Source organism: Myiozetetes cayanensis, unplaced genomic scaffold (assembly GCF_022539395.1).
Source record: "Myiozetetes cayanensis isolate MyiCay16 unplaced genomic scaffold, myiCay2020 scf10, whole genome shotgun sequence".
Taxonomy (NCBI): domain Eukaryota; kingdom Metazoa; phylum Chordata; class Aves; order Passeriformes; family Tyrannidae; genus Myiozetetes; species Myiozetetes cayanensis.
This window is the reverse complement of record NW_026086605.1, coordinates 24,000,811-24,027,368: the sequence shown is the minus strand read 5'-3', so window position 1 is coordinate 24,027,368 and position 26,558 is coordinate 24,000,811. Positions and strand designations below refer to the sequence as shown.

The 26,558-nt window shown below is 40.6% G+C and overlaps 1 protein-coding gene across 5 annotated transcripts in view; it reads left to right on the top strand.

The window, feature by feature from the left end:
• Positions 1 to 786: 786 nt before the first annotated feature.
• The window catches only part of DLG5 (discs large MAGUK scaffold protein 5), a 107,100-nt gene continuing 81,328 nt past the window's right edge, over positions 787 to 26,558 (top strand). For 2 of the 5 annotated variants that reach the window (XM_050305283.1, XM_050305282.1), the window contains exon 1: positions 789 to 1,587. In XM_050305283.1, the coding sequence (XP_050161240.1) occupies positions 1,287 to 1,587 (301 nt within the window). In that variant the 5' untranslated portion in view covers positions 789 to 1,286. Of the gene's footprint in view, positions 1,588 to 26,558 lie in introns of all 5 variants that reach the window. The other 3 variants (XM_050305285.1, XM_050305284.1, XM_050305286.1) reach the window with 2 other exon arrangements.

Sequence of the window (26,558 nt, the reverse complement as noted above, 5' to 3'; positions counted from 1 at the left end):
TCTGCAGTCTGTTCTCCTAGCTGTTTGCAAATTAAGGTAACATTTGGTGGAATTGACTTGGGCAGCCTGCTTACATTCAGATAGAAAAGTTGTTATTCTCCTATTTCTTTGACAAACAACTGCATCCTCCTGCTACTGCTGATTACAAACACATCTGTACTCTATTTGTAAATTACCTCGTCTCTGATTATTCACGACACGCTGATGAAACTACATTTACAGGGGAGATGAGCCAACAGACACTACTAACGTTTAGGTATCTTGTTTGAAAACTTTTAGTTTTGTAAATTCTAATGGACAAAGCCCCAAGCGGTCTGTTATTATTTGGATGTTTAGCTTTTTCCTGCGCAGGAGGAAACAAATCTCGGTGTCTGAAGCCGCCGCCCGCTGCCTACCCCGGCCCCGCCAGCACCTCAACAGGCGGCCGCTCCCGCACCCGGGAGAACGCAGCGGCTCAGCCTTTGTCTCGCCGCCGAGACAGCCAGGCCGAGCACCCCGAGCGGCCCCGGCGCAGCCCCGCGGGGAGGAGCGGGACAACCTCCCGCAGGCCGCGCCGTGGCGGTGGGGGGGGCGCGGGTCCTTCCCCCGGCCCGCCCCGCTCCGCTCCATTCGGGGGCCGGCTGGGCGGCCCCAACTGAGGGCCGGGAGGGCGGCCGGGCCGTGCCGGGGCAGCGGCGCTCGGGCGGGCGGGCGATGCGCTGCCGCAGCCCCAGCCCCAGCCCCGTGTCGGCGCAGGCGGCAGCTTTGTGCAGCCAATATGGCTGCGCGCGCCCGCCGATGAAAGGAGGCGCCTGGAGCTGAGCCCGTCTCCCCGCACCCCCCCGAGCCGCGGCGAGCGCCGCAGAGAAGTTGTCTGGGCTGCCCCGCGGGGGGTGCGGGGCGCCGGGAGGCGGCAGCGCTGCCCGCGGCTCCCGCTCCCGGCGGTCCCCTCCCGGGGGCAGGGGGGAGGAGGAGGAGAAGTTGTTTCGCCGCCCGGGGCGGGCGGAAAGGAGGCGAGCGGGGCGCCAGCCGGAGGAGGAAGAGCAGCAGCCCCTAAGGGCGGCTCGCCCCCAGCCTGCCGGAGGAGGAAGAAGAGGTGAAAGCGAAGCCGCCCTCGGCCCAGGTCGTCCCCAGCTCCGCGCCTCCCCCCCGGACGAAGTTTCGCCGGGGGCCGCTGCGGGGGCGCCGGAGGAGGGCGGCCGGCGGCACCCGCCCCGCTTCGGCCCGCGCCTCCCCGGGGGCGGCGGTGGCGGAGCGGCGGGGCCGGGGGCGGGCGAAGTTTGGCCGGCGGCGGCCCTGCCGCGGCCATGGAGCCCAAGCACAAGGAGCTGCTCGTCCAGTGCCGGCAGAGCCTGGCGCAGGCCATGACCGAAGTGGACAAGGTGGTGGAGCTGCTGGAGGCCGCCGGCGCCCTCGGCCCCCGCGACCTGCGCGACCTGGAGGCGGCGGGCAGCGGGAAGGCCGAGCTGCTGATCGCCCTGCTGCTGGCCAAGGAGCGGGACCACTTCCAGGACCTGCGGGTGGCCCTGGAGAAGACGCAGCCCCACCTGCTCTCCATCCTCTACCTGAACGGCGTGGCGGGGGCACCGGCCGCGGCCGAGACGGCGGGTGAGCGGGGCCGGGGGCGCGGGGCGGGCGGAGGAGGAGCGGGAGGGAAGCGGCTGCCCCCGCCCACCCCCGCCGGGGCAGCGCGGACCCCTCGGGGCCCCCCGCCCGAAGGTGGGAAGGGAGCGGGCCGGGGTCCCCCTTTTCCGGTGGGGGGGAAAACTCTCCCGTGCTTGCACTTAGGCTCTCGGTGCTTGTTTTGTGCTCTCGACGCTTTTGCTCTCTCTCCCGGCCGGCGCGCTGGTGCTGGTCTCCGAGCGGTGCCGCGGATGCTGCGCGGCTCCCCTGGGCGAGGCCACTCCTGCCTGGTCCGTGCGGCTGCTCCGGTCCCCCGGAGCCTGGTGCCGGCTCGGGAGAACCGTACCCGAAGGATCTTTTCTTCCCTGAGCTCCTCGGGTCCGCCGGTAGTGTCACATAGTCTCTTCTTGACTGGGCAAAACTGAAAGTCCCCGCTGCAGCCCGTCTGCCGGAGTAGGCTGGCTGGTAGGGCTCTAGCAGATGTGCGTTTGAGTTAAATATTGTAACTGTTTTTCTCCGGACAGCCATCTGTTTGTTTGAGGCTATATTGTTGTAACGCTTCTCGGTGGTTAGAACAGGAAAACCGTTGATTTTAACTGCAAATCCAGACGGGAAGAATTTGGGTGTTAACCATCTCCTTAAGTAACTTGGGCTTTGATCTGTAAGTCTGCCTCTATTCTCCCCCCTCCAAAACGAGTCACAGATGGGCACAAAACCAAGCTTTAAAATAGTAATAATAATACATAAGGCCTTGTAAGTGCAGCTGTGTTTCTAGATGAGAAATTGAAGTAAGTAATTCTCAGTGAGATGTAGGTATTCTCATCCAGTGTGACCAAGTTGACTGATTCAGAAATGTGTGTCTCTTTTTGGTGCTGTCACTGGTTTTTGGATTGGGAGGGCTTTCTAACTCTTATAAACTATACCATTTCTTTAAGAAAATAAAGCCTTTTAAGAGCTGCTTCTCTCTAGAAAATAATGCTTGCATGTGCAGTTGCACTGTGTATCCTTATTTGAATTATGCTGTGGATGGTAGCAGTTTCATAAACACAAATGTGTGAGGGTCTAATGATTTGTTTTATATTAGTGTAGTATTCTAATGAATGTATGGCAGGACCCCACACGATGGGGAAAAATGGACTGAACAATAGACGTCAACACTTGTAACATTATGTGTTCTGACATCAGTGGGAGATGAGGGCACTCACTGCCTTTCAGAATGGAACCCATGATGGTTAGAGTAATGCACATTCTTGTCTTGTTGAGAAGATGCATTAATGGTACTGGGCTATTGACATTCCCTAGCCATAAAAACAAATTTGTAAAACATGAATGGCAGGAACAAACGAAGTAGGTGTTGGATGTGGTAATGATCTTCATTTTTACAATGCAAGTTGGAATTGCAAAATGTTTCACAACACTGAGTTCTCGAGTGAAAAGCAGTTTGTTTGGGAAAATTAGCTATATCCTCTTTGACTGAATGTGTTCAGGAGGCTAATCTGAGTTAAATTAACATCTGTGTGGGGAACGATGTTCCTCTGATGTGATGGGTTTTAAGATGTTATTGCTTTCATTTATCAGTGGTAATAAAGAGCTAACTTTAAGAGTTATGGATTTGCTTTCCTTGTGGTAAACATGCTTAAAAATTAGTTCACAGGAGATTGCTAACAGCGAGCTTCAAGAATAAACCATAGAAAGATAAAGAGCCTGAACCTTCAAACCCTGTTGTACATATTCCAACGTTACTCCCCTGAGGAGGTCTTATGGTAATAAGCAGTTGTGAGACTGCTTGTGTGCCCACCAGACGCCTCTGGTAATTTGTGCCTAAGTGTGAGTTTGTCCTGGGTGTATTATGCAAAGAGTTAATGTTTGAGGGTAACTGTGGTAGAAAGGTTCTTGTTTGAACCTGTGTTATTCTAAGATCCCCCTGGAGGAAGTCTGACCACCCATCTCTCTTCTACCATTTGGGAGTTTTACTCCTTCTCACTGGGGATATTGTAGGTGGAAGAGTCAAGTCACTTTTTGGTTTTTGGGTATAGTAGTAAAATGTAAATGTGGTAGCTCAAACTGTTGGGTTCCGTATTTGAAATACTGAAGTGAAACAGTCTATATTATGTAAAATACCTCTAGTCTTACAGGCAAAAAATATTTATCTTAAACATCCCTTTGATTGAACCTATGTAGCTGAAGTAGTTTTTTACATTACCATAAGCATATGTAAAAATGATAGTTTACAATGGTTCACTTAATTTTAGAATTGCTTGGAAGAAGAGGCTAATACAGTGTATATCCCCTGAATTCTTGTTGATGAAAATTATTTGTAATCAATAACTTCTTGTAGTGGTGTTTGTTAATTTATTTTTTTCCAATGTGCTGCTTTTGTGAGGAAAGTGAGAAGGTAATTGCAACATAATTTTGTTCAAAGTTAGAGAATTTGGCTTATAGTCTCCTCACTACAGTAAGATGAGTGTTTCTCTATACCTTTTAATGTGTGCAATACGTATCATTACCTTGTGTTTTCTTTCTTCTCACTTTAAATATTGCCTCCTTTTGTACTTTAAAGGCGATGTGTGAACTCGGATAGAAACTCAGGTTGTTATTTATACCAGCGGTTCTTGTGACTGGCTGGACAATGTAGAACTGACACTTTTATAACTATTTATCTGTGCCACATGGAGGGAAGTAAACAACTGCTCTGACTACTCAAAGGAAATAACTGGAGTCCTGGTAGCTGCTGAAAGACTTTCACTCTGTCTTTACTTTACAAAAACTTTTTTTTTTTCTTTATAGAGTTTCCACCAGTTCAGTCCCAGTTAAATATAATTTTCTTTTACAGTGGCTTCTAATTGCTGATTTTAAAACTAAAACTGTATAGTAGTTAGTTTCTCCAACTGAAAATGTATATTTTCAAGTTTGTTTTTGTTTATGAGAGTAGTATACCTAACAGTGTTAGTAAGCTAAGTGAAAAATGTAACAGGAAACACTTTCTTTCAAAGCAGAAGCTAAAGCAAGTGTGATTTGCTCTGTTTCACTTAATTGTGTTTAGAGACTTCACTTCTTCCTTGAGTAAAACCTTTGATTACTACATTCCATTCTTTGTAAATATTTGTCAGAAATTGGCTTTGCCCATGTGAGAGTGACTGCTTGGCTGATTACAATCTCCTAGTATTTTGCACAGGGACTAGTTCTTTAAGTAGTGTGCCAAGCGTTTTTGTTTGTTTATTTGGGAGTGAACTGATGGATTACCATTAAATAATTGATTTGACCGATGACCTCGTCATGCATCTGAGAAATCCTTTATCCTGATAGAATAATCTATCCTTTGTAATGTGAAAATAAATGATTTCTGAGCATTCAGTTGTATCTTAGCTATCTTGTTATGCAGATAATATTTCATTCTTACTATTGATATAATGTGAATTTTGTGATATGAAAAGTGTACAAGACAAAAATGCAATGGAACATACTTCATTGTGACAAGTACTAATAAGATGTATTTTCTTTAAATTGTAATTATAAGGCCAGAACAGAAATCTAAGGAAATTATGTAGTCTTTAGACTGCTTTAGATAATGTAGAGCTTTATATTTACATTTTTGTGATATTAAAAGGTAGGAAAAAAGCAGGTTTGGTTGTTGACCTTGGAATTTGTTTTTGAGATGAACTTGTGGGGCTACAAAAGTGCTCCTAGTGCTTTATCTTCAAACTAAGTAGACTGCTGAACTCAAAAAGCTTCATTTCTGCTTTCACAGTTATTAAAACTTTAGGTTCACAGTTTCTTTTTGTATTAGCAGTTGATCTTCTCCTTTTCTGTACTTACCCCTGCAGCTGTTGTCAGTGAGTGTGTCTCCGTAAGCTGAACTGTAACATGTGGCTTTTTTGCTTTAAAGATTTAACACCATTTTGGATTTTAAAAGCAGAGTGTGTTAGGCTTTAGAGGTGTTTTACTTAACAGTTTCAAGATGGGAATTTAAGTTTTAAAACTCAAAATTGGTTGAATATTTAAAAAGATCTTTAAAGGGGCAGGAAAGATCTTTAAAGGGAGGAAGGAAAGAAAGAAAATTGGTTGTAGATTGACTTTGGAAGTTTTTCTTCTGTTGTTTATTTAGGCTTCTTTTTGTAACTGTGTTTGGTCAAATATCAAGTGTTAATTTCCAGTCCAAAAAGTAATGTGGGCATGTATAAGAGTAGGAAAAAGAGTTCTGACTTTTTCCTCTTTCTAGAGGGATTATCTCAACTTCCTCCTTCTGCTTTGTATATAAAAACCCCACAGCTAGTTGTTTCAGGCAATATGAGATTTGAAGTCACAAAGTTTACTTTTAAAAATTTCAAAATCTTTCAGCATATTTAAAAAAACACAAAAGGCAAACTCAGTAAGTATGAATTTAGGAGATGGAAAGCTGGGACTCACTTCTCTGGCAGCACCAAGGAGACCCACAAGAAATACAGTAATTCCAGAGTTGCCCTTGAAAAGCTGGGAGCATGACTGCTTGCAGCTGATGCTGGGACCTCTGCATTGTGACCCCTCTTCCCTGTCCCTCCCAAAGTGTTGAGTGATCTGCACAAAACATTGGCTGGTGACTGGCGAGAGGAGCTCACGAGTAGGAATGAGAATTTATGGTACTGAGGAGCTGAGAGGCTGGAGGAAGGGTGTGAGGTGGGGAGGCGGGATGTGGTCTCCTGTAGGAGCATGTGAGAAGAAAGAGGGGCTCAGGAAGCTGTGAGGTGAGGTAAGGAGAGAATTAGTGCTCTAAGTGTTCATTCTCTGGGAAAGGAGAGGGGGAGAATGAGAAGAAATTGTAAAAGCATAATTTACTGACTCAAGGACTGAACTGACAATTTTGCAATTAAGTACAATTTACGCTCCCTTCCGTCGCTGAAAATTGAAGAGTGGGAGAAGTAGAGCAGTATGTCTGGGTTTTTCCAGACCTGTTATTAGTTCCCAGGGTAGCTTTGCAAGCCTTGTTACAGGATTTCTTAAGTTGGTACTGATGAAAAAGCAGGCAGCGTTCAGAAGTCACATTAGGAGAAGTACAGGTCTTCAGCAGCGCTGAGCAGTAATTAAATTTGATAAAATACCCAGTGGTAGTTTTGCAGTACCTGCGTCTTCTGATGATCTCAGATTTTTGGTATCTCTTGGAATTGCCAGGCTAAAAAAATGCAGGAAGATTCTGGCAAGTGTCCGGATGGGTATTCCCAATGAAATGTCTAATAGTAGTAAGTGAATGGAAGTAGGCTTTCAATTCCAAAGAAGGAAATGCATGTTTTAGTAGTTCATAAATCCCAAGGGTGGTAGTTCTCAATTACATTTTTGCCGTGCTCAGGGAGGGGGTGGAAAGAAAACTGGCCACAGTAAAATCCTGGGGACATTGTTTTCATTATTTTCATCAGAGTAAAATGAATAAAAGCCATTTTTTGTATTGGTGCATACAGCTGTCAAGTTGCTTTGGACACATGCAGGAGTTGGTATCTTACGACATTAGAAACGATTAATAAGAAAAGCCAACAGTTTTCTGTAAGTTGTTCCTTATTTATTTGTTAAAGCTTAAAGATTGCCTGGCTCTTAGATTTCAGATATTTGACTTGTTTTAATTACCTTTCTCAGTCTCAGTGTTGACTGGCACCTGTAACCAGTCTTGGTTTTTTTGGACCCCTTGTCTAGACAGCGAAGATCACAGCCACCACAGGGGTAGTGACTTTGGGTTTTCCAGTTCTCTTAGCAGCTTGCAATTTGAGCCAAGTATTCTTTTATTCTCTATGCTACTTCCTTTTGCAACTTTCTGGGGTTTTAACCTTTATTTCTTTCTTTTTGCTTCTTAGCTTTCCATGCTCCTGTTAACTGTTATTTCAATTATTATTTTCTAGCATTAAAATTCCTTATTCAAAACCTTAGTGATTGAAATAATATCAAGTAAATCTTGATAAATTGACTTACTCTGTAAAATCTCAAGGCCAGAGGTTTCATCTTTCAGAGCTGTTCAGTCCTGGACTGGTTTTGGCTGGGGTTCAACCACAATAAGTTCCCAATATATTTTGAGTGTTAGATTGTGAAGCAATTAGCTCCTCTTGGTTTTATTTCATATGAAAAATCTTAAAATGCTGTACATGTAATAATGCTAAAACATTTCTTTATGTAAAATGTTCATAGTATTGATGGAGATAGAAAAAAACATGTTAGTGCATGTAAGTTGGCATGAAAAGAGCTATAGTAGTGAAGTTGAGATATCTAGACTTCCAAATTATGTTGGGTAGTCAATTGGGAAACATTATTTGTGACCTTCAAGATGCAAGTCTGAGTTGCTTTTTTGTGAACGGTGGTAATTTAGTCCTGAATCATTCTGATGTAGGAGCTGGAAAGGTCGCAGTGACTGAGCTTTGGCTCGAGGCTAACCAGTGCTTTCCTAATGAAAGAGTAAAAGAAGGATGCTGTTCCTTGAAGAGTGTTGTTAGTGCATCTTGAATGCTGGAGCTTGGCTCTTCCAAAAGGGCTGTATTTTGGAGTTCTCAGTATTATCTGGTATAATAATTCTTGTCAGTGGAAGACAGAATTACTAAATTATTGAAGGAGGTCCATAGTGCTACAGCTTAGAAACCAGTTCAAAATACCTGGTGCACAATGTTTGATGTATAACAGGTGTATTTATATGCTTGTCATAGGTCGTGGTGCGCTGGCAGATGTGTTGATGATGGGGTAATACCAGCATCCCTTGTTGTTGTAGCTAACAAGTCAGGTTAAATTTGGCAACTCTTGTTGTAAGCTGTTGTGCAAGAGAGTCTGATCTCTACGGGGCACCCTATACAGGCTTCAGAAGGTGGTGGCAGCAGATGCCATACCTGGAATTGAGGGCTATTGGCCACCTGAGGGGGAACACTGAAGGATGTTTTTCTTGACCATGTATGATTAGTGGGCAATACAGAATAACCTGCTACAACTGAAAGGCCCTTCTTACCCAAACTGGTATCAGAGGAAGTTAAGAGGAACCTATTTTGTGTATATAGTGCCAGCTTCTTCCTGATAGCTTCCAAAACCTCTAATTTCACAGTTTGTGGGTTGAACTGCTCAGCAGTTTGCTTTTTCACAGTATTAACAAGTTTGTTCTGGAGAGCTGCTCTTTGTATTTGAGAAAATCATAATTTTTTTTTTCTAGTTGGCTGATGAAGGATTTGTATTTTGAATAGGGCATATCACCCTGATTAAGATTTTCAGACCTGCAGCTGATGTGTAGCTGGAGAGAGCAAGCAATCAGCAATGTAAAACCATTAAGTGTTTCAGCTGGAGAGTTGGGAGGTTTGGGTAAAGAGGGTTGTTTGTTGGCAAACTTTTTATATAGTTGACAATTTATTATGTATTTGGATGAAAAACCAAAAACTCTCTTCTTCCCCATTTCGAAACCCTCAAAGCCAATTTTTTAAAAACTTACTTCTAAATTAGCTTTCTTAAAACTCAAGTGGGGAGCATTCACACTTAGGTTATTAACGCCTAGTGACAATTTTCTTGCCTCTTGTGCCTCATCTCCTTTCACTTTGGCTTTTTATTCTACCTGCACTTAATTGCTGATTCACGAACATGCTTATTAGTCATGCACTTACCTTCCAGCATGTGAGTAATCCCCATTTATATGCATCAGGTTAGGCATGTGCAAAAGTTGGCAGAGTCCAGGCCTTGCATACTAAGCTCTTTGGATTAGACAATATCTACAGTAAAGTACCACTTGTGCCTCAGAAAGTGAGGCTGATGGCTGTTTTCTTCTCAGTACTACTCAAAATGGAGTTTGTGTGGGAAAAGATACCTGTGGTGTAGCAAGAGAAGTATTTTCCTTGATGATAAATGTAAAATGTAGTTGGAATTCTGGACTCACTCAGCATAAGTGAGCTATATTCTTTGGATGCTGCTGCACCAAAATCCCTTTTGAAGTATATTCCTTTTTTATGAGACAGTCCAGCCAACAGGTCTGTTGTTTTTCTTGAAAATTATTTTCTTTAAAAGCATCTGAACTTTTGGATTGGGGAAATAAAGCTGGTGTAGAAAATATCAAAATTACCAAGCACAGCTGCCTAAATCATTACATAGATGTTCATGTGTTATTTTAATAAGCATGAAGCTATATATTCTTTATTGTTTCTGTTTCTTGTTTGTATTTGGTTTTCTTGTAAATAGCTTTTTCCTGTTGCATGCTTTTGTGGAAAAATCACTCTAGGGAGAGTTTTGAGACTTGATAGCCACGTGATCTTGCTCTTTTTGGGGCACTTATATAATTGAGGTTGCCTTCCACAATTATGATCTTCTTGCAGAAGGATGAGTTGATTGAGTTGTTGGGAGTTCTTCAACTGGAAGTTGACAGAAGATTGACAGATTTTTTTTTAATAACTTTTTTCCAGGAAATCTTGTTATGCAGTTTTAAAGTTCTCTTAAACACTTCATGCATCATCTTGTGAACATTTGCAATGATTTTTAAGAAGGTCTACTTCATGTTTTAGATGATTATGATGTGATTTTTAGGTCATGTGCAAGTGTGTGTTTGTTTAAATATTCTGTTGCTAACTTCACTTCTCAGTCTTTAAAATAGCCATGGATGTCCAGTCTGGCTTTTCCTTTCTGAGAGTGATATTATTTGAGAGCTTGCTTAACCTTTAATTGAAGATAGGGTGTGTTGTATTTTGAACAGATTTGCTTTTTCAGTTTGTTAAAGGCCATTTGACTTGAGTAGGTGTGGCTAAAAATAATATAAAAGGCCTAGGTCTGAAAGAAAAACAAAACAAATAAAAATTAAGGAAAAGAATCCCAACAAACAAAAAAAGCCTTAAACAACAGTAGGCTTTCCCTTGTAATTGATCAGTTGGTTATTGTTGTCAGTTGCTCCATCATGTACTTCTGGAGCAGGGATAGACTCAGAATGAATACTGTAGGTGTACCTGAATTTTAATAATAATAAAATCACAAAATGCAGTACTAAACACCCTCAGGATCACAAAAGAGGTATTCTCAGGAGGCCTCTCACTTTCAATTATATTATTTTCACCTTGAAGTGTTGGTATTCCCCCCTGCCCCCCGTTTTAATACAAAGAAGTATTAAAAAAAAATCTAAATTTCTTATTCAGCCCCTTTTCCACTTTCTGTGGCAATGGACCTTGAGATGCTCAGACTGCCAGTCTTTTTCCTATCAATTTAGATATGCTGCCACAGCTTTCCTTTGCTGCTCTAACAGTGCACAAGCAGTACTTGCTTTTTTCACTGAAGAAATGTAGGTAGATTCTAATTGCCATTAGGACATATTAGGAAAGGACTCTTTCTGTAAGATGCATTGACTCCTTTAGGTTAAGGGTCTGATTAGTTTACCTTAATGGGTTAACGCCCCCTCCCTCCCTGCTGAGTAACACAAGGCTGACTTAGGTATAAACTGCAGACATGAACTTTGAGATATATAGTGAATTATTTTTCTAAATCACTGGCCTTGAAAATGTGTAGGCCAGCACTTTGAGGTATACTACATTACCTAATGTTTCAAATATATTCATTTGTTACCCTGGTTCATGAACCTTTCTTGGTTTTCTGACATCTTTGCAGAAGTCATGAATATTTTGTGGGCTACATTGCTGCGAGTGTCAGAGCAGTGTTTTGACTGAGCAGAACATTCCTTGGTAACACCGAGAATTAGTTTCAGGTACTGAGGACAAAGATACTTTCTGCCTTGAGATTTAAGGACTCAGTTAGGACATCAGGAGTATTGGTATTAATATGAAAATCGGTAAAACCAGGCAAGAAATATTTGGCTGTCAAGGCTGGTGGCAGTCCTGTTCTGTACAACATTGTTTGGCTGAAACTGGTGTGTAATGTGTGCTGGACTGGAAGAAAACACAATGTGTAAATGCTGAGCTGTTTTTCTATCTCTGGCTGAGTTGATCTTCAGTGATACGCTGTGCATACATGACTTGCATGAAACTTCATTTGTCGGCGACTATTCCCTTATATTTTCTAGCAATGTCAAATCTCAAGTTAATTTTAGAGCCAACTATAGCAAATTTCTGAAGTGCTGCAAAATGCCAGGTTGTTAGTATGGTTTTGGTACTGAACTTGTAGTCTTTTGTGGCCCCTGATTTCCTTCTTGCCAGTGATAACCAGAAGGTAAAGGTAAACTGGTCAAAGTGGAAGGATTGTAGCACAGCTATTGCCTGGCTACAGTGATGAGCAGTTTGCTGCATATTCTGTGCTACACTGTGCCCTTTTGTAAGGATTTCTGGATGCTACACTGCACGTTGCTCAGCATCTCTGGAAGGTTGTTTTCTTGTGCAAGTCTACATTGCAATAATACAGTGTCAAGTTCATTGGTTTTGCTCTGAACCTGTTTAACTTCCTCATGGGCACATGAGCCAGATTGTATCTGAGGGTTGTAGAAACTAATGTAGGGAATCCACATAAAAAAGTTTTCTGAATTCATCTCATCAAATGCATTGTATGTGTACATTTGTGCATAGAAACTTTTAATAGATGCTTCTTTTGTAATGAGAAATGCTTTTTTTTTTTTTTTAAAATCTTCATATTGAAAGTAGATGAGCCTTTTAAGGACTAGCTTTTTATTATGAAAATATTTGATATTTGACTTTTTCTTACAATGCACCCCAAAAATAAAGGCTTTGCTGAAGTATGATTGCATGCATTTGTTACTGTGTAAGACACGAACCCATGGTAATAGTAGCTTGTGAAAGTTAGTAAATGTTAGGGAATAATGCCCTGATCTTAGTGAGAGAAGGTGACTTGGCATCATGGGGACTGTAGGATTTCTGACCTTGTAGATTAGATCACAAGGTCTTGGCCTTTGATGTAATTCTCACTAGTATCTGGTGTGGGTAGTATCTGCGTTTTATGTGATCTGTTTCAGAAAAATCACAAAAAGTGTGCTTAATTTTCTTCTTCAACAGAACGCTGTTAACTTATTTAGTGAAGTCTCATTTGGCTGGCTGATCTCTGCTCTCTATTTTCTACTGTCCTCACGTATTTTTCGGTTTACATGTGGTGGCTTCTTGGCTTTCCCCACTGAGCACTCAGTGTCTTTTCATGATGGTGGTGGTAGGGGACCTGTTATCTGAATGTTATTTATATGCTTTATAGAAGATAAACATATAAGAAAGAGTTTAATAGGACAAATTAATCTGCATTCCCTTAAGAAATACTCTTATATTAAGGACAGCTTGTTCAGTGAGATTCAAAAAAAGTTACACTTTTCTGTAAATTAAATTTTGATTTGAAGAAATTACATAAGACACAAACGTCTGATATTCATGTTATGAACATATTTTGGTTAACAAAGTTGTTCTGACCATTTATAAATAAAGGTAATAAGTGGTGTGGCATGTTGGGAAGTGGAAATGAATTACCTGTGTCTGGTGATCGCATTGCAGGGTACACCAATGGCTAGGCATTTCCTGAAAGGATTTTTGAAAGTTTTTGAAGAAATAAAATTTTTCTTGGGTTTTCTTGTTATGCTGGTCAGAAGAGAATTACGGTAGTTAGACTTTCTGCTCCAGCAGTTGGGGTTTTTTGTTTGTTTGTGGGTGTTTTAATAGGTTCATCTTAAATATGTATATCGGCAGCCTTCTGAACATAAAACTGGGGTTTGCCAAAATGCTGATTCCTATCACAGGTCTCTCTGAACTTATGATTTTTTTTTCTTCTTTTTAAAATTCGCTTCAAAGCAAATGCTCTCTGGGTTTTTTGTCTTAATTTTATATCAGCCTGGAGAAATTTACAGAATTCTTCCTAAACAGGAATTACCCGAAGACTAATTTTCATTAAGCATGGATTGATTATCATAATGAAAATAATAAAATATATATATAGTTTTCACTATAATTTTCTTTTCAGATCAAGACTAAGATATAAATAAAGTAACTTCGAGTCCTAGCAAGTTTCATTCTGTTGTCTCTGTCAGATACAGTGCAGGTCTGCATTTTTATCTGAAAGTGGCATCATGGGGAAAAGCTGTTATTCTGAGTGTCTAAACAGCTCTAGCTCTGTGCTCATTACTAGCGTCATTAAGAGTGAACCTGCTAATGCTTAAGCTAAAAATGCTCATTTCATGTTAGTATGAAAAACTATTTCAGCTTCAAATAATGCTTCTTAAAAATGGCACTGTAGAGAGAAGCTTTCTTTGCCAACCACCTTCTGATAATTTAATTTCAGCCATTTTGTGGATGTCTAAGCTGAACATCCAGTGTTGCTGATGTTAATTGTTCTACCTTTCCTATTTCAAAAATAAGGAATAAACATCATGGAGGCAGGTCTGAGAATGTTGTTAATGGAATGATCACCTCTGAAGGACCTGGAGATTTGTGTTGTGGAGAAGAGCGAAAACGATGTCTATTCAGAGCAGGATGTGAATAATGTATTGTTAATGAAGTATGAGCAACTCATTGGAAGGACTGCTTTCATGGTGAAAATCAGGTGGAGTTCTGTAAGGGGAAAAAAAATATTGTGGGCAATTATATGTGCTTGCTTAAGCCCTGAGCTTGTTGGCAGAGCTAGGTGACCTTTCATGGGCTCGGGTTAGCAGTGGGATTTAACTCTCTTTTCAACTTGCCTTGCAAATCAGGTGTTCCATGAGCTCTGGGTCAGAGGAGAGCATGCCATCCAGCCTGGGCAGGGGGTCTTTCTGCTTTTTGGCATGGGTGCAGTGATGATGAGCTTTCTAGAGATATAGGGCTGAGAGGTGGAGAGGGTGGCTAAGAGAAGAGAGAAAACTTGTTGAACTTCTCTCTGCACTGGTGATTGTGAGCTTGTCCTAGTTGGTTTGATACCAAGTCAGTTAAGTTAGCTGAGATTATCCTCACTACTAGTTAGAGTTTGCACAAAGAATTCCCTGACACATATTTTTATTTACCAGTACTGTTACAGTTGTTGCTGCTGTAGTGAAGTACATGTGATTTCGGCATATCAGTTTGAACACAAAAGTTAAAGGTCAGGATGTTTGTTGTCCAGGACGTGGGCATGACCAGATCTACAGTGACTTGTATTTGAAAATGTGTATGAATACCCTTAACTCAGGTGTGTTCTTAAATTTGTCAGTTTTGTGGCCCTAGAGCTAAGAATCTGCCTCTGAACATTTTACTGGGTTTGACTTCCATTATATCCATCTATTTTGTGGTTGCTTTTTCAGTTCTTGTGTAAAACTCATACAGAAGGTCTTCTGCAGTGAATGGGAGATGTAGCTGATTTCCCCGGCTTGGGTGGGATAACCATGGTAAAATCCTTAATGCAAATTTACTGTTAATCTTGGCTGCTGCTTTAGATAAGCAAATGGTTCATGTGTGATGGTGGAATGTGAATTGATTGCATTATATGAAGACAGAATATTCTGGTTTTGCTGTGCTTCAATGCTGCTTGAAGCTCTTAAATGGAAACTCAATAACATTTAAAATGTGCAATCTTAGTACTATTTTCAGACACTAAGCAGAAAGTGTTCATAGGTTTGCAGTTAGTGGAAGATGTAAAACTACATGTTTTGTGCCTTGCTACTGGATATTCGTCTTCAGTGCTGTTGCTGTAAGACATTATTGAAGTATAGTTGAGTTAGAGTTGCTATAGTAGGTTTAGACATAGGATTACAAAATTTGTCCTCTGAGTCTTTCACTTTTATGTGAGAAATTGATTCTTAGATGAAACAAGGTATTTTTGTATCTTTTCTCAAAATTGGCAAAAATTGTGAATTTCCATGAATGCATGGGTTTTAGTGACAGTAATGAGTTGAAAATGTGTGGAGAGGGTTTCTGTTATTCAGAGGAAACTTATATGTGCATGCTAACACCATGTCAGAGCAGATCACGTGTTACAATTTTTTTTCTTGTTTTTTTTAGAATTTATGTTCAAAATTATACTTTTTCAACAATTAATCTCACTTTACAGGTTCAGAATGATGGTAAAATGGAGTTTTACAGTTGGAGAGGTTTGAAGCAGAGAAGGGAGGAATTTATCTTGAAGGACAGAAATGAAGCTGGGAATGCAATACCTACTTCAGCTCTGTTAGACAGTGTAGCCCACAGAAGTAGAAGTGTAATTGTAATTTTTTTCAAAATCAGTGCCTTAAAATATATGATGCAAACTCAAACTAATATTCAAGTGCTGTAACTGTGTCACAATAGCTGTGTCTTCCTGGTATATTTTGACAAAAATAGCCTACCACCCTGTACAAAGAAGAAATACAGGAAAGCCTGCAACCTCTCCCAGTGGCTTAGTGCTGATGGACTTTGTAATTACATCTGTCTATCTCCATCTGTACCCTGCTTGGCTGGAGGCTGGATTTAAGATTAATTGTATGACGGAGGATCCTGGCTTACAGCTATATCTTAATTAGAATTCACAATCCACTTTACATAAAAATATCTGAAAACTCTTTTAGAAAAGAACACTGATTATGGGGGAAATGAAAAGATTTTGATCTTTCTCTTTTCATAATTCGGGAATAACTTAGGTATATATAAATATATTTGCATGCCATCTGCTTTATTTCTCTCTTCATCTTACTCTTGGCTTCTGTCATCTTGCTTACTGCTCTTTGGCTTTTTAATTAGAAGGAAAAAGCAAGTAGAAATGACTTTTCTGTGTTCACGGTAACATTTCAAAGGTTATTGAATGCTATGAAAAATAGTGCTATTCTATGTTCTGAGGTTTACTGCTGTTGAACATAGCTCTGATATGAATATACCAAATCCCTTTCTGTTGGGTGTAAAATATTTTCATGTATCATCATGGCTAGGCTTCGCGAACGAAGATTTGAGAAGGGCTCTACCCACGCTTGCTGCAAGCGTGCTGATGGCTAAAAAGGCCAATGTGAGATAGACAAGTCCGGTTGCAGAAGGCACAGCAGAAAGACTCCCCAGGTGATATCAGACGAGACGCGATTCTTTCTGCGTTGTCTTTTCTCCTCGAGAGTGATCCTGCGTGTGTTCTCAAAAGCAGCAGCAGCGTTATAGATGGTGTGTCTGTCTCCAGGCCTCCTGACTGGAGGCCAGAGTAGACCAATGGTGGTGATCAATATGGCCAAGGCTGAGGGATTGTTTCAGGCAGTCCTTGTATCTCCTCTTCAGGGCTCCTCTCTTGCAGCAGCCAGTGGCAAGTTCCCCATAGAGCATAATCTAAAATATTTTACTTAGTGTAATAAATCACATTTTATTCTGGAAAACAGAATGCTTTTCAAAATTACATGGTTCAGTTCTTGAACTATATTACTTAAATAGAACTATTATGCTAAGGTGTTTGCGTTTAACTCTTACGTTCTGATGGTGTCCCGACTGAAATGGATCTGTTTCTAAGAGTTGAAAGAATTTATTTAAATGCCCCGGAGTTAACATTTACCATATTCTGGGAACTCTCAGGATGCATTTTGGTGAAAACTAAGAGAGAAATTCTGTCTGCTCTAATGATTTGTGTAAGAGGAGAAAAAGAAGGAAAACATACACTTAAGCTTTATTTGGGTTGATTGAATGTCAGGTGCTACAGTGTAGCTCTAGAACTGTTTTGGTGTTGGATTTTTTGTTTGTTTGCTTGGGGTTTTTAACTCTGCAAGAACAGTGGTTTGGTCCCAAGAGATTTTTCTTCAGGTGAAGTATGTTTCAGTAAGATAACCTCCTCAGTCTTAAAAATAAGAGGGGGAAGGAAAAAAAAGGACAAAGCCCTACAGACTTTGCTAATACACCTTCCTTAAACAGCATCACTTAAAAGGTGCAGTTGAGTTTAAAAAGCATATGCTCCTCTTAAGCAAGAGAACACTTCCTGTCTTGGGTTGTATGAAGATACTGCTGCTTACATGAGTTAAGACAATTAAATATGACCCTAATGTTTTTTAAACCAGTGCCTGAGTTCCTGATACAATAATTTGCAAACAAAATTTGCTTTCTCATAGTGTGAGTTGTATTCCAGTTTGGCAGCATTTGGAAGTTAAATGCTTACGCTTAGTGCTTCCTTGCTCCTGTTGAAGATCCTGCAGGGAAATCATCTTACATGTGATAGAAGATGCTGGACTGAAGCAAAAGCATGAAGAACTTTTTCAGAACTCAGAGTTTCTGTGTTACTTGAAGCTATGCACACAACATACACACTTTTATGTAACAATGTACACAAGGTCTTTGTTTTGCCATAGAAGGAAAATAAAGCCAAATAACTCTGATGTGCAGGGTAGAGTATTGTACACCTGTTCAGAGGTGGTCACTGTGAACCCTCAAATCCAGGATTGCATGAAGATCTGCCACAAGGTTGTGTGACTCTTCAGTGTAGCTGTCTCAAGATAATCTCTGATTAGCAAGTGATCTGTAGGCTTACTGCTGGAGCCATGCCAAGAGTGAAGAAGAAAGAAATCTGATTTTTTTACTAGTGCATCATCTAAGAACTTTTCTCTCTATATGATTAAAAGATTGGTATGCTATCTGTACAGACTGGGGAATGAGATGCTGGATGGAAAGCAGTACCGTATAAAGGGACCTGGGTGTCCTGGTCAGTGGCAAGTTGAACATGAGTCAGCAGTGCCCTGGCAGCCAGGAGGACCAACTGTGTCCTGGGGGGCATCAGGCAAAGCAGCACCAGCCGGTTGAGGGAGGGGATTGTCCTGCTCTGCTCTGCACTGGGGCAGCCTCTTCTGGAATATTGTGTGCAGTTTTGGGCACTGCAATATAGGAAAGACATTAAGCTACTAGAGAGTGTCCAGAGGAGGGCAAGGAAGATGGAGAAGGGTCCTGAGGGGAAACCATGTGAGGAGAGGCTGAGGACACTTGGTCTGTTCAGCCTGGAGAGGAGGAGACTGACGGGAGGCTTTATTGCAGTTACAACTTCCTCATGAGGGGAAGAGAAGGGGCAGGCACTTAGCTCTGTGGTGACCAGTGACAGGACATGAGGGAACGGTCTGAAGTTGTGTCAGGAGAGGTTGAGGTTGGAGATGAGGATAAGGTTCTTCACCCAGAGGGTTGTTGGGCACTGGAACAGGCTCCCCAGGGCAGTTGGTCTCAGCCTGACAGGACCAAGCCTGACAGAGTTCAAGAAGCATTTAGATGATATTCTCAGGCACATGATGTGACTCTTGCAGATGGTCCTGTGCAGGGCTAAGGGTTGGACTTGATGATCCTGATGGGTCCCTTCCAATTCAGAATATTCTGTGATTCTATATAGAGGTGTTGTGATCTCAGCCCTACTTTCTTCTTGCTTCAGGTCTGTCTTGAATAGTTTGGCATGCATATTTAGAACTGTTGGGTAAATGAGGCAAGTTGTGTTTTGGGGAGCAGCATTACTGAGCGAGGAAATAGTCATTCTGGGACAGAACCATGGGATTGAGCTGATGAGAAGGGCAATGAGTGGGATTATCCCCATGTGGTGGAATAGATGGTGTTGATGTTAGTGGCGTCTTCAACATAGAACGAAAGTACAACTGGGCTTCTTTATAAGGAGGTGTGTCTTGATTTTATGTTTATGGCATATGTATAGAACTCACAAGCCTTACTTTGTGCTGATTATACTTTCTGAAAGGAGTGTTGTACCTTATTGCTGCAGTTTGAGTGTCTTTGGCAATAGGGTGTGATTTTTGTCCTTGCTAATTATTCCACAACTGTTCATCCCTTTCCTCATCAGTGTCTTGGTTAACTTGGTTACCTGATTATTTAAAAGAAAGAACCACGTTATCTGTCCTTTACAAACTAAATTTGTTATGTATCTATTTAAGACATTTAGCTCATCTTTTTGCAGTAAACTTTATATAGGAAAAAAAAGAAAAGCAGTGTTGCAGTTATTTCCCTAGATCTAGGGTCAAACTGAAGGCTATTTGCGCAAAAAAAGCCAATAATACTGCTTTATAAAGGGGTTGTGCTGCAGCGCTAAAATTCATCCGTGAGTGACCTCTTGGAACTCTGTAACTCTACACCCACACATCCTAATTGTCTGCTTAGGTCACAGCCAGCCTTTGATGTCCCACAGACCACGGTAGGGTACTGGGCCAACTGGTTCAGCTGCCGCCCTGCTGCTGCCTTGGAACAACAGCCCTTTGTTGTGCCCGGGCTGGTCGCGCTGCCTGGGGACCGAGCGCCGCCGGCCTGCCTTGCACCGCACTGGAGTCTGCGCTCTGGGTTACCTTCCCTCTAGTAGCACAAAGTCCGGGGAATATTTGCAGTGTGTTTTGTTTGATTTTGGGCTGGGAAGGTGCCTGCTCTGTGCTATATGCACAGCTTGTAGTGTCTGAAATAGTTGTAGTAGTTGCTGGGTGGGTTAGCAGACCTAAACTTTTCAGTCTGTGTTACTGCAGGAAATGTGCTTATGTTTTAGCTTATACCAGTGATATTTCTTGTAAAAGCTTACTAGAAAGTGGTTTGGGTTTTTGTTTGTTGGTTTTTGTTTGTTTGGTTGAGGATTTTTTGTTTGTTTGTTTTCTTCGTTTTTTTTTTAACTACTTCTCTTCAGCCACTCTTGAACAAAGACTTCTATTTATTTATAGTTAAAACTAATTTGAAGGTGTCTTTTCCAGACCTGTGTAGATAAATGCTCTGGTATCAAGAATAAAATTTTAAGCAGAAAAATGTTGATATATACACACTGTCTTCTGATTCCAGGTGTTTTGAAAATTAAAAATTTGTGTGGTTACAGAGATGTTGCTTTATAAGAATATTACCATGCCAGGAAGCACATGAAATATTTTGTACTTGTATTTAAACTGATTTACATGCAGAACATGAATTTGTGTTGCATTTATTCGGATGTTACTCTTAGGATTTAGTGCTGATTTTATAGCTTCTTGCCACTTTAATATAAGTACATTCTGCAGTTTGACTATCAATGTTCCAGTAATAGTTGGGTGTTCAGCGTACACAACTATAATTTCTTTAGCCCTCCCACCCCACAGCATTAGCTTGTATTTTTAAATCACAGGGACTGAGCTAAATTGCTTGATACATAGGCATAGAATACATGTTGGTACAAGTACAGTGCTTGGATAAAGCAGTATGGCTGCTTCTAATGAGACTTCCCATGTGCTTTTTGACAGTTTCCTATTCTGGCTTTTTGTTTTCAAGCTTGAATTAACTTAAGCTTAGGGCTTATTTCATTTCATGAGTAATTGCTTGCTGATCTCATTCATCCCAAAAGCAATGCTGAAGAGTGCAACAAATACAATTATGGCTATAACATAGTAGAAATAAGGAAAATGAAGTGTTGTGTGGGCAACACCTGAAACCAGGTGATAATGACTATGATTACTAAGTAAACTTGTCTGGTTTTAGTCAGAGACCTGTTTGTGGAACATGGACGTGATGAAGAAAACAATAGCAATGTGATAATGACAAAGCTTAGCTGGGTAGGGAGGATTCAGGAGCAGCATATATGAGATACTGTCTGTACAATCAACCTGTAATCTTTGGAGCTGAGAAGGAAGATGAGTTGGAAGAGAGAAGAAGCAGAAATGCATTACTGTAAAGCTTCACTGAAAGGTATTTGAAAGCTGACTGGTTGCACTGGTGTTGAGTATTTTTATGGGCTCTTTATCAGCTACTCTTTTAGTTTTCTGCTTGGTTATGGAAGGAGATGTTTAAAGGTTCTGAAAAATTTGGAGTAATTTTTTTTTTTTCCTTTTATAATTCCTTAATGTTACTCTTTTTCTGAGGGATTTGACTTTTTATAGCATTGGTCTGCACCTTGAACTCCAGATTGGTATATTTCAGCCATTCTTTGCTGTAAGTAAAATACAGAAAGTTGCTATTTACAAGCACAAACTAATTAAAATTAAAGAAGGAAAACCATTTTGACTGGCAAATCAAAGACTGGTGTTCAATCCAGCCATTAATTTATATGGTTCTTGGTAAGAATTGTGCAACATGAAAAAGTGTGAAACATTCTGATACCAAAATCAGAGTTGTCTAGTGGTTTGATTGTGGCAGTGTCATAACCCACTTCCCTCTTTCAGTGTTCAGTAGCATGAGAGGCTCTCCTGCTCAAGTCCCAACCACCCGGACTTCCTGTGGTTGTCTGGAGACCGATTAAAAGCCACATGTTGGGGGAGAGAATTTTTTTTTAATTGCAAGACAAATATTTGTCATCTTTGCTGTGTCTATCCCACCCCCAACCCAGGATATATGTTCCATAATCATATATGTGCTGTGGAGTAATTTATTCTTCAGCTATATTACCTTTTTAGTTTTATATAGAACCTGTAGCAACAATTGAGCTGGATACCTTCTGAAATCTTATGTTGGTTGCTGTGCAGTCAGATTTTCTAGAGACCAACTGTTAAGTGATGGCTGGTGATAGGTTGCCAATAGCTAAAACGGCATTTTAAAACATTTTCAAACAGGTCATTGATCTGGGTATGTGTCATATCAACATAGAATTTGAAAAAAAGGAAAGGTCCTTCTAAATGGGATGTTGAAGTTCTGAGTGTACAAATGTGATGTATCGATTTGTACTTTCCTCCCTTTATAATCATGTCTAGAGGATATAGTCTTACTAGCAGCAGAGGCTGAAAAATTAAGGCATTACAAACCTGGCTTTGGCATCTAGGGCTTTCTTCAAGTGACTTCTATGTGAACAGGGGTCTTGCTGGTCACCCTTCTTGGGCATGCTGTTTTAATTTCAGTGTCATTGTTCCCCCCTCCCAGTTATTTTATTTTTTTGTTTTAAAGGCCTCATGGAACTTTTCGTTCCCTATGGGAGGGTTTGTACTGGCAGTGTTTCTAAGTAAGTCTTGAGTTTGCAACTGAGAAATCCAATAGAAGTTGCTGTGTTTTGGACATGCCACAACCTAGGTTAAGGATGAAGTCAGGGGAATTGACTTTTGCTGTGCAAGTTAATTTATTGCCACAACATTGGTTCTGCACAGTGTGTGTCAAATGGGGCATGGCTGAAAGCATCAATTCTGAAGCTCCTATAGGACCTGGTTGATTGAAGGCATAAGTGAGGCTGCTGTTCTTTTATGAAACTCTCATTTATAATTAAGCTTATTATAAAAAAATGTAGTTTTAATGAGAAAAGTGAAATGTGTAGCTGAAGTTGACACATTTACCAGAGGTTTTTGTACCTACTCAGGCACATGGATTGCTAGACACAGTTCTACTGTATAGCAGTACAAGACATTCAGATGAAGGAGATTATGCTTTTACTGGAGGTATGAAGCCAAAATAATACCCGTTCTCAGTTCTTTAACTTGTGCAATAGTTAGTGTACTATTTCAGTAGTGAGGACAGATTTCAGAATGAGCAAATTGCAATAAATTATCAGGCTTCTAAGTTTCGGAAACATGAATAAAATTTCATCCTGCATATTATCTTCTTATTACAGACCAAAAAAAAAAAAAGTCACTAGGGCTGAAAATAAGCATTAGACGGGGCACTGCTGGAGCTGTACTGAGGCTCAGCTTCTGAGGAGGCTATGCCCCCTGCAAGTTGTGAAGAGGTCTTCTGTCTCGATGAAAAATAAACAGAATGGGGACCTCTGTCACCTTGGTGTGAAGACTAATATTTGAACAGTCAGCAGTTTTCTCAGTGCACAGCAAAATGTAGGGACAGAGTCCTGGGACAGTGTGAAGAGCCACTGCTTTTACCATTTGCTTTGCTGGCCTCAGACTTAATTTATATGAGATATACCTCTTATGTGGGAAATAAATTTTGCTTTTGCAATGTTTTAGATTACTGTGTTCATGGATTTGGTAAAAGATTAAGTGTTAGACTATACATTTCTCTTTTCAGTCTAATAAATGGCAATTGGCACCCCCTCAGTGGCAGTATTTGCTGTCTGAGCAGACACGGGAATACTGAGGCAAATGAACATTGGCTCCAGCTGTAGCTCAAGTTTCTCCAGGTTCTCAATGTCATCCCTTTGTCAGCAGTTTAAAAGCACTCTTATAAGTTCTGTCTTAGAAAATTTCTGCTACATGCAATTCCTCTATAGTATTTTTATTCAGAAAATAAACACAGTTTTATAGGCTTGTCTGTATAACAGTTGGAATAGTGCCATATTGGAGCTTCTGTCTTTGTAACAGACCAGGTTTTATCATTCCAGTTTTCTTTGTGTGTATACAAGTCATGCTGACAGATATCCTGTCATTCACAACTAAACACAGAGGCAACAGGACTTCTTTAAACAAAAGTTGTGGTTTGTTCTTTAGGGCTTCTGGTTCTTGCATCTTATTTCTCTTAAAACATGCTGTTAGAGCTTTAATGTTGCTTGACTACACCCGTTGAAAGCATATACATGCTAAATTGCAATTGTAGACTGTACTATCCAAATTTTTTTTGTTTGCTTTGAGGTTGCTGGAAGTTTTTTTGTAGACAAAAGCCCATGTGCTAACATTAATTTTTAGTTTTCAAACTGGTGTTTTACTGTGTAGGTTTTAACTTAGTAAGTGTTAGCATAATAGCAATACATGAAAAAAATTTCACTCATTTGGAGATTTATTGTGCCTTCCATGGCTGTCATTTGTTTTCTAAATTTTTCTTATACTGTGCCTGCTTCTTACTGTGGATATGTACACAGCTGAGAGCTGTGTTTCAGGCTGAGCTGTCATGATGAGATCAGTGGTCACACTGGCAGGAGAGCTCTTGTGCCATAATGCAGTGCAGAGTGCACAGTTGAGAAAACTTCCCTACTTATCCCTACTACCCTTGTTCTTTGTCCTACTTTCACTTGATGCCATCTGTGCTTATACCTTCTAGTCACAGGGACACAGGAGGTTCCTTCAAGTGCCCTGGAAGATCAGCATAGGGAGCACAACACTGAAGACTGTGTTAATATTGGTATTACTCCTTGATAGGTGAGCATTTCCTTTCACACCACAGGTTTTTCTCCAGAACTATTCCTGCTGTTAATTAGCATGCTGTATTGCAAATAGCATATTCCTTATTCTTTTTTATCCTCTTCTTCTATGCCTGTGTTGCTCACTACAGCACAGTGTTTTGTGGATAGCTTTACCATTGGAGAACAGACTGAGGTACTGTGAGTGATATTACTGTGCTGACTGTTTCTCAGAAAGCTTTCTGCTTCCTGTTAATTTTGGGGGAAATGCCCAGTAATTTAACCCTTCTTAAAGTTGATTTCTGTTTTTTTGATGTTGAATATTGCTGGCTGAAACTTCTGGCTGTTGAAAACCATCAGTTATCTTTCTTCTTTATTTTCACTGTTTGTAGGAAGAACAATAGATGTATAGTGTACAATGAATGGACATACTGTGTTTTAACAGAAATTCTAATCTGAAATTTTAACATAAGTACTAATGTTTTTAGTCATCTCTAGATGCATATTCATGTTCTTCTGAATGTAGGGCACTACACTTGGCTTAACATACTGTTGATCTTGACCTCAGGTATAGAGATTTGGAAAATTTTGGTTTTTTTGTACAGTTCATAGCTTTGGGAAGGTAAGCCTAAACATAATCTTGCTTCTGTGTATCAGCAGTGACATTCTAATAATTTTTTAATTTATTTTTAAAGAAATTAATCAAGCCACCTTATTGTCCTGTGCTAAGGCTTGTAACAGAACAAGGTTATTATTTGTTCCACGTGATGTCTGTTTGTTAAACTCATAACTCAAAAATACCCCTTGGTAAACTGGAGTGAGTGCACAATCCACCTGTCTGTGTGCTACCACTTGTTATCAGGTAAGACTTCAATTTTTCCACTTGATGAACATACATCTTCCAGATACAGTATTGTATTTTACAAGAAAACGAAGAAGTGAGCAAGTGTTTTCCTTACCTCATTTCTTGAAAAGTAGAAGATATAGGCATTGGTTTCTAGTTTTGAAAATAGAATACCAGATTTCTGGGTAGGAAACAGGAATATTGATGAGATGATGGATAATTTGAAAGATGATGATGTGTGTGTTTGGAGCCAAGGGCCATGGCAGGGTTTTTCTGGTCCTATGAAAACTGGTCTGTTTGCCGTCAGAACAGAACTTTTATCTCTTCTCCAAAAATACTAATCATGAGAACTCACCTCCCCACAGTGATGAAAATTCTTACCTTTTCCTCACTAAGATAAACAAAAATTAAAAAGTAGGAAAATTAAAGATGCTTCAGTAAGAAGATAAGCAGTGACTTGGAAAGCCATGAAAGATGATTAAGAGCTAGAACTAGATCTGTTTCTACAGTGAGATACAAGGAAAAGACAGGATACACCTCTACTTAGGAGGGATGAGAAAAGTACAGGGGTCAGCAGGTTCCTTGGGGCTTTCAATTTTACTAGTGGGGAAACATAAAGGAGTGTGGTTGTCACTTTCCGTTGTATTTCCAAGTCCTAATGGACCAAGAATAACTTTGCTGATGCCAGTGTGGGTTCTCTTACCCTGTTTCTACCAGTTCTAGTAGTCGTTTTTCTTCGCTATCTAATTGGAGGGGAATGCTTTGTAAGATCCACTGTACTTGTGTAAACAAAGTGCAGTGCCTCACTAGATGTGCTAGTAAATCATCGTGTATAGTCTTTCTGTTTGAATGTTTATCTTCATCACTTCTTTGAAACATTTTGAGTTTTCTGTTCTCTTTAGCTGCCCATTATCACTGCTACTTATTTGCTGGGTGTTGCTTTTATTTGTATCTGCTGTTAATTTGTGTGGGTGATCAGTGTGCATTTAGGCTTTTGTGTGTGGCAAATCATCCCAATTCCTAATCTGTGAACATGTTGTTTGTGATGAATTCTGGATCTTGCTGGCCAGAGGGCGTGTACTTACCATTCAGGCATGAATTGGTGAGTGATCATTTAATCTGTGCAAATACTTGACCTTCTTCCTACGAGCTGAGGAACCAGGGAGATGACATTTTAAAAACATGTAAGTTGTGACTAGATCATCCTGCCTTGAAAACCAGATGATGCTGATCTTCTCTGTCCAAAAGTCAAGTGATTAATAGTAGTGATTAGTAATTGCACTTTTATGATGATTACAGAGTTTCAACCTAAAAGTAGCAGGAGGTAAATGCTGTAACCAGGCAAGGCACTTTCTGTCTCGTTTAAAACAAC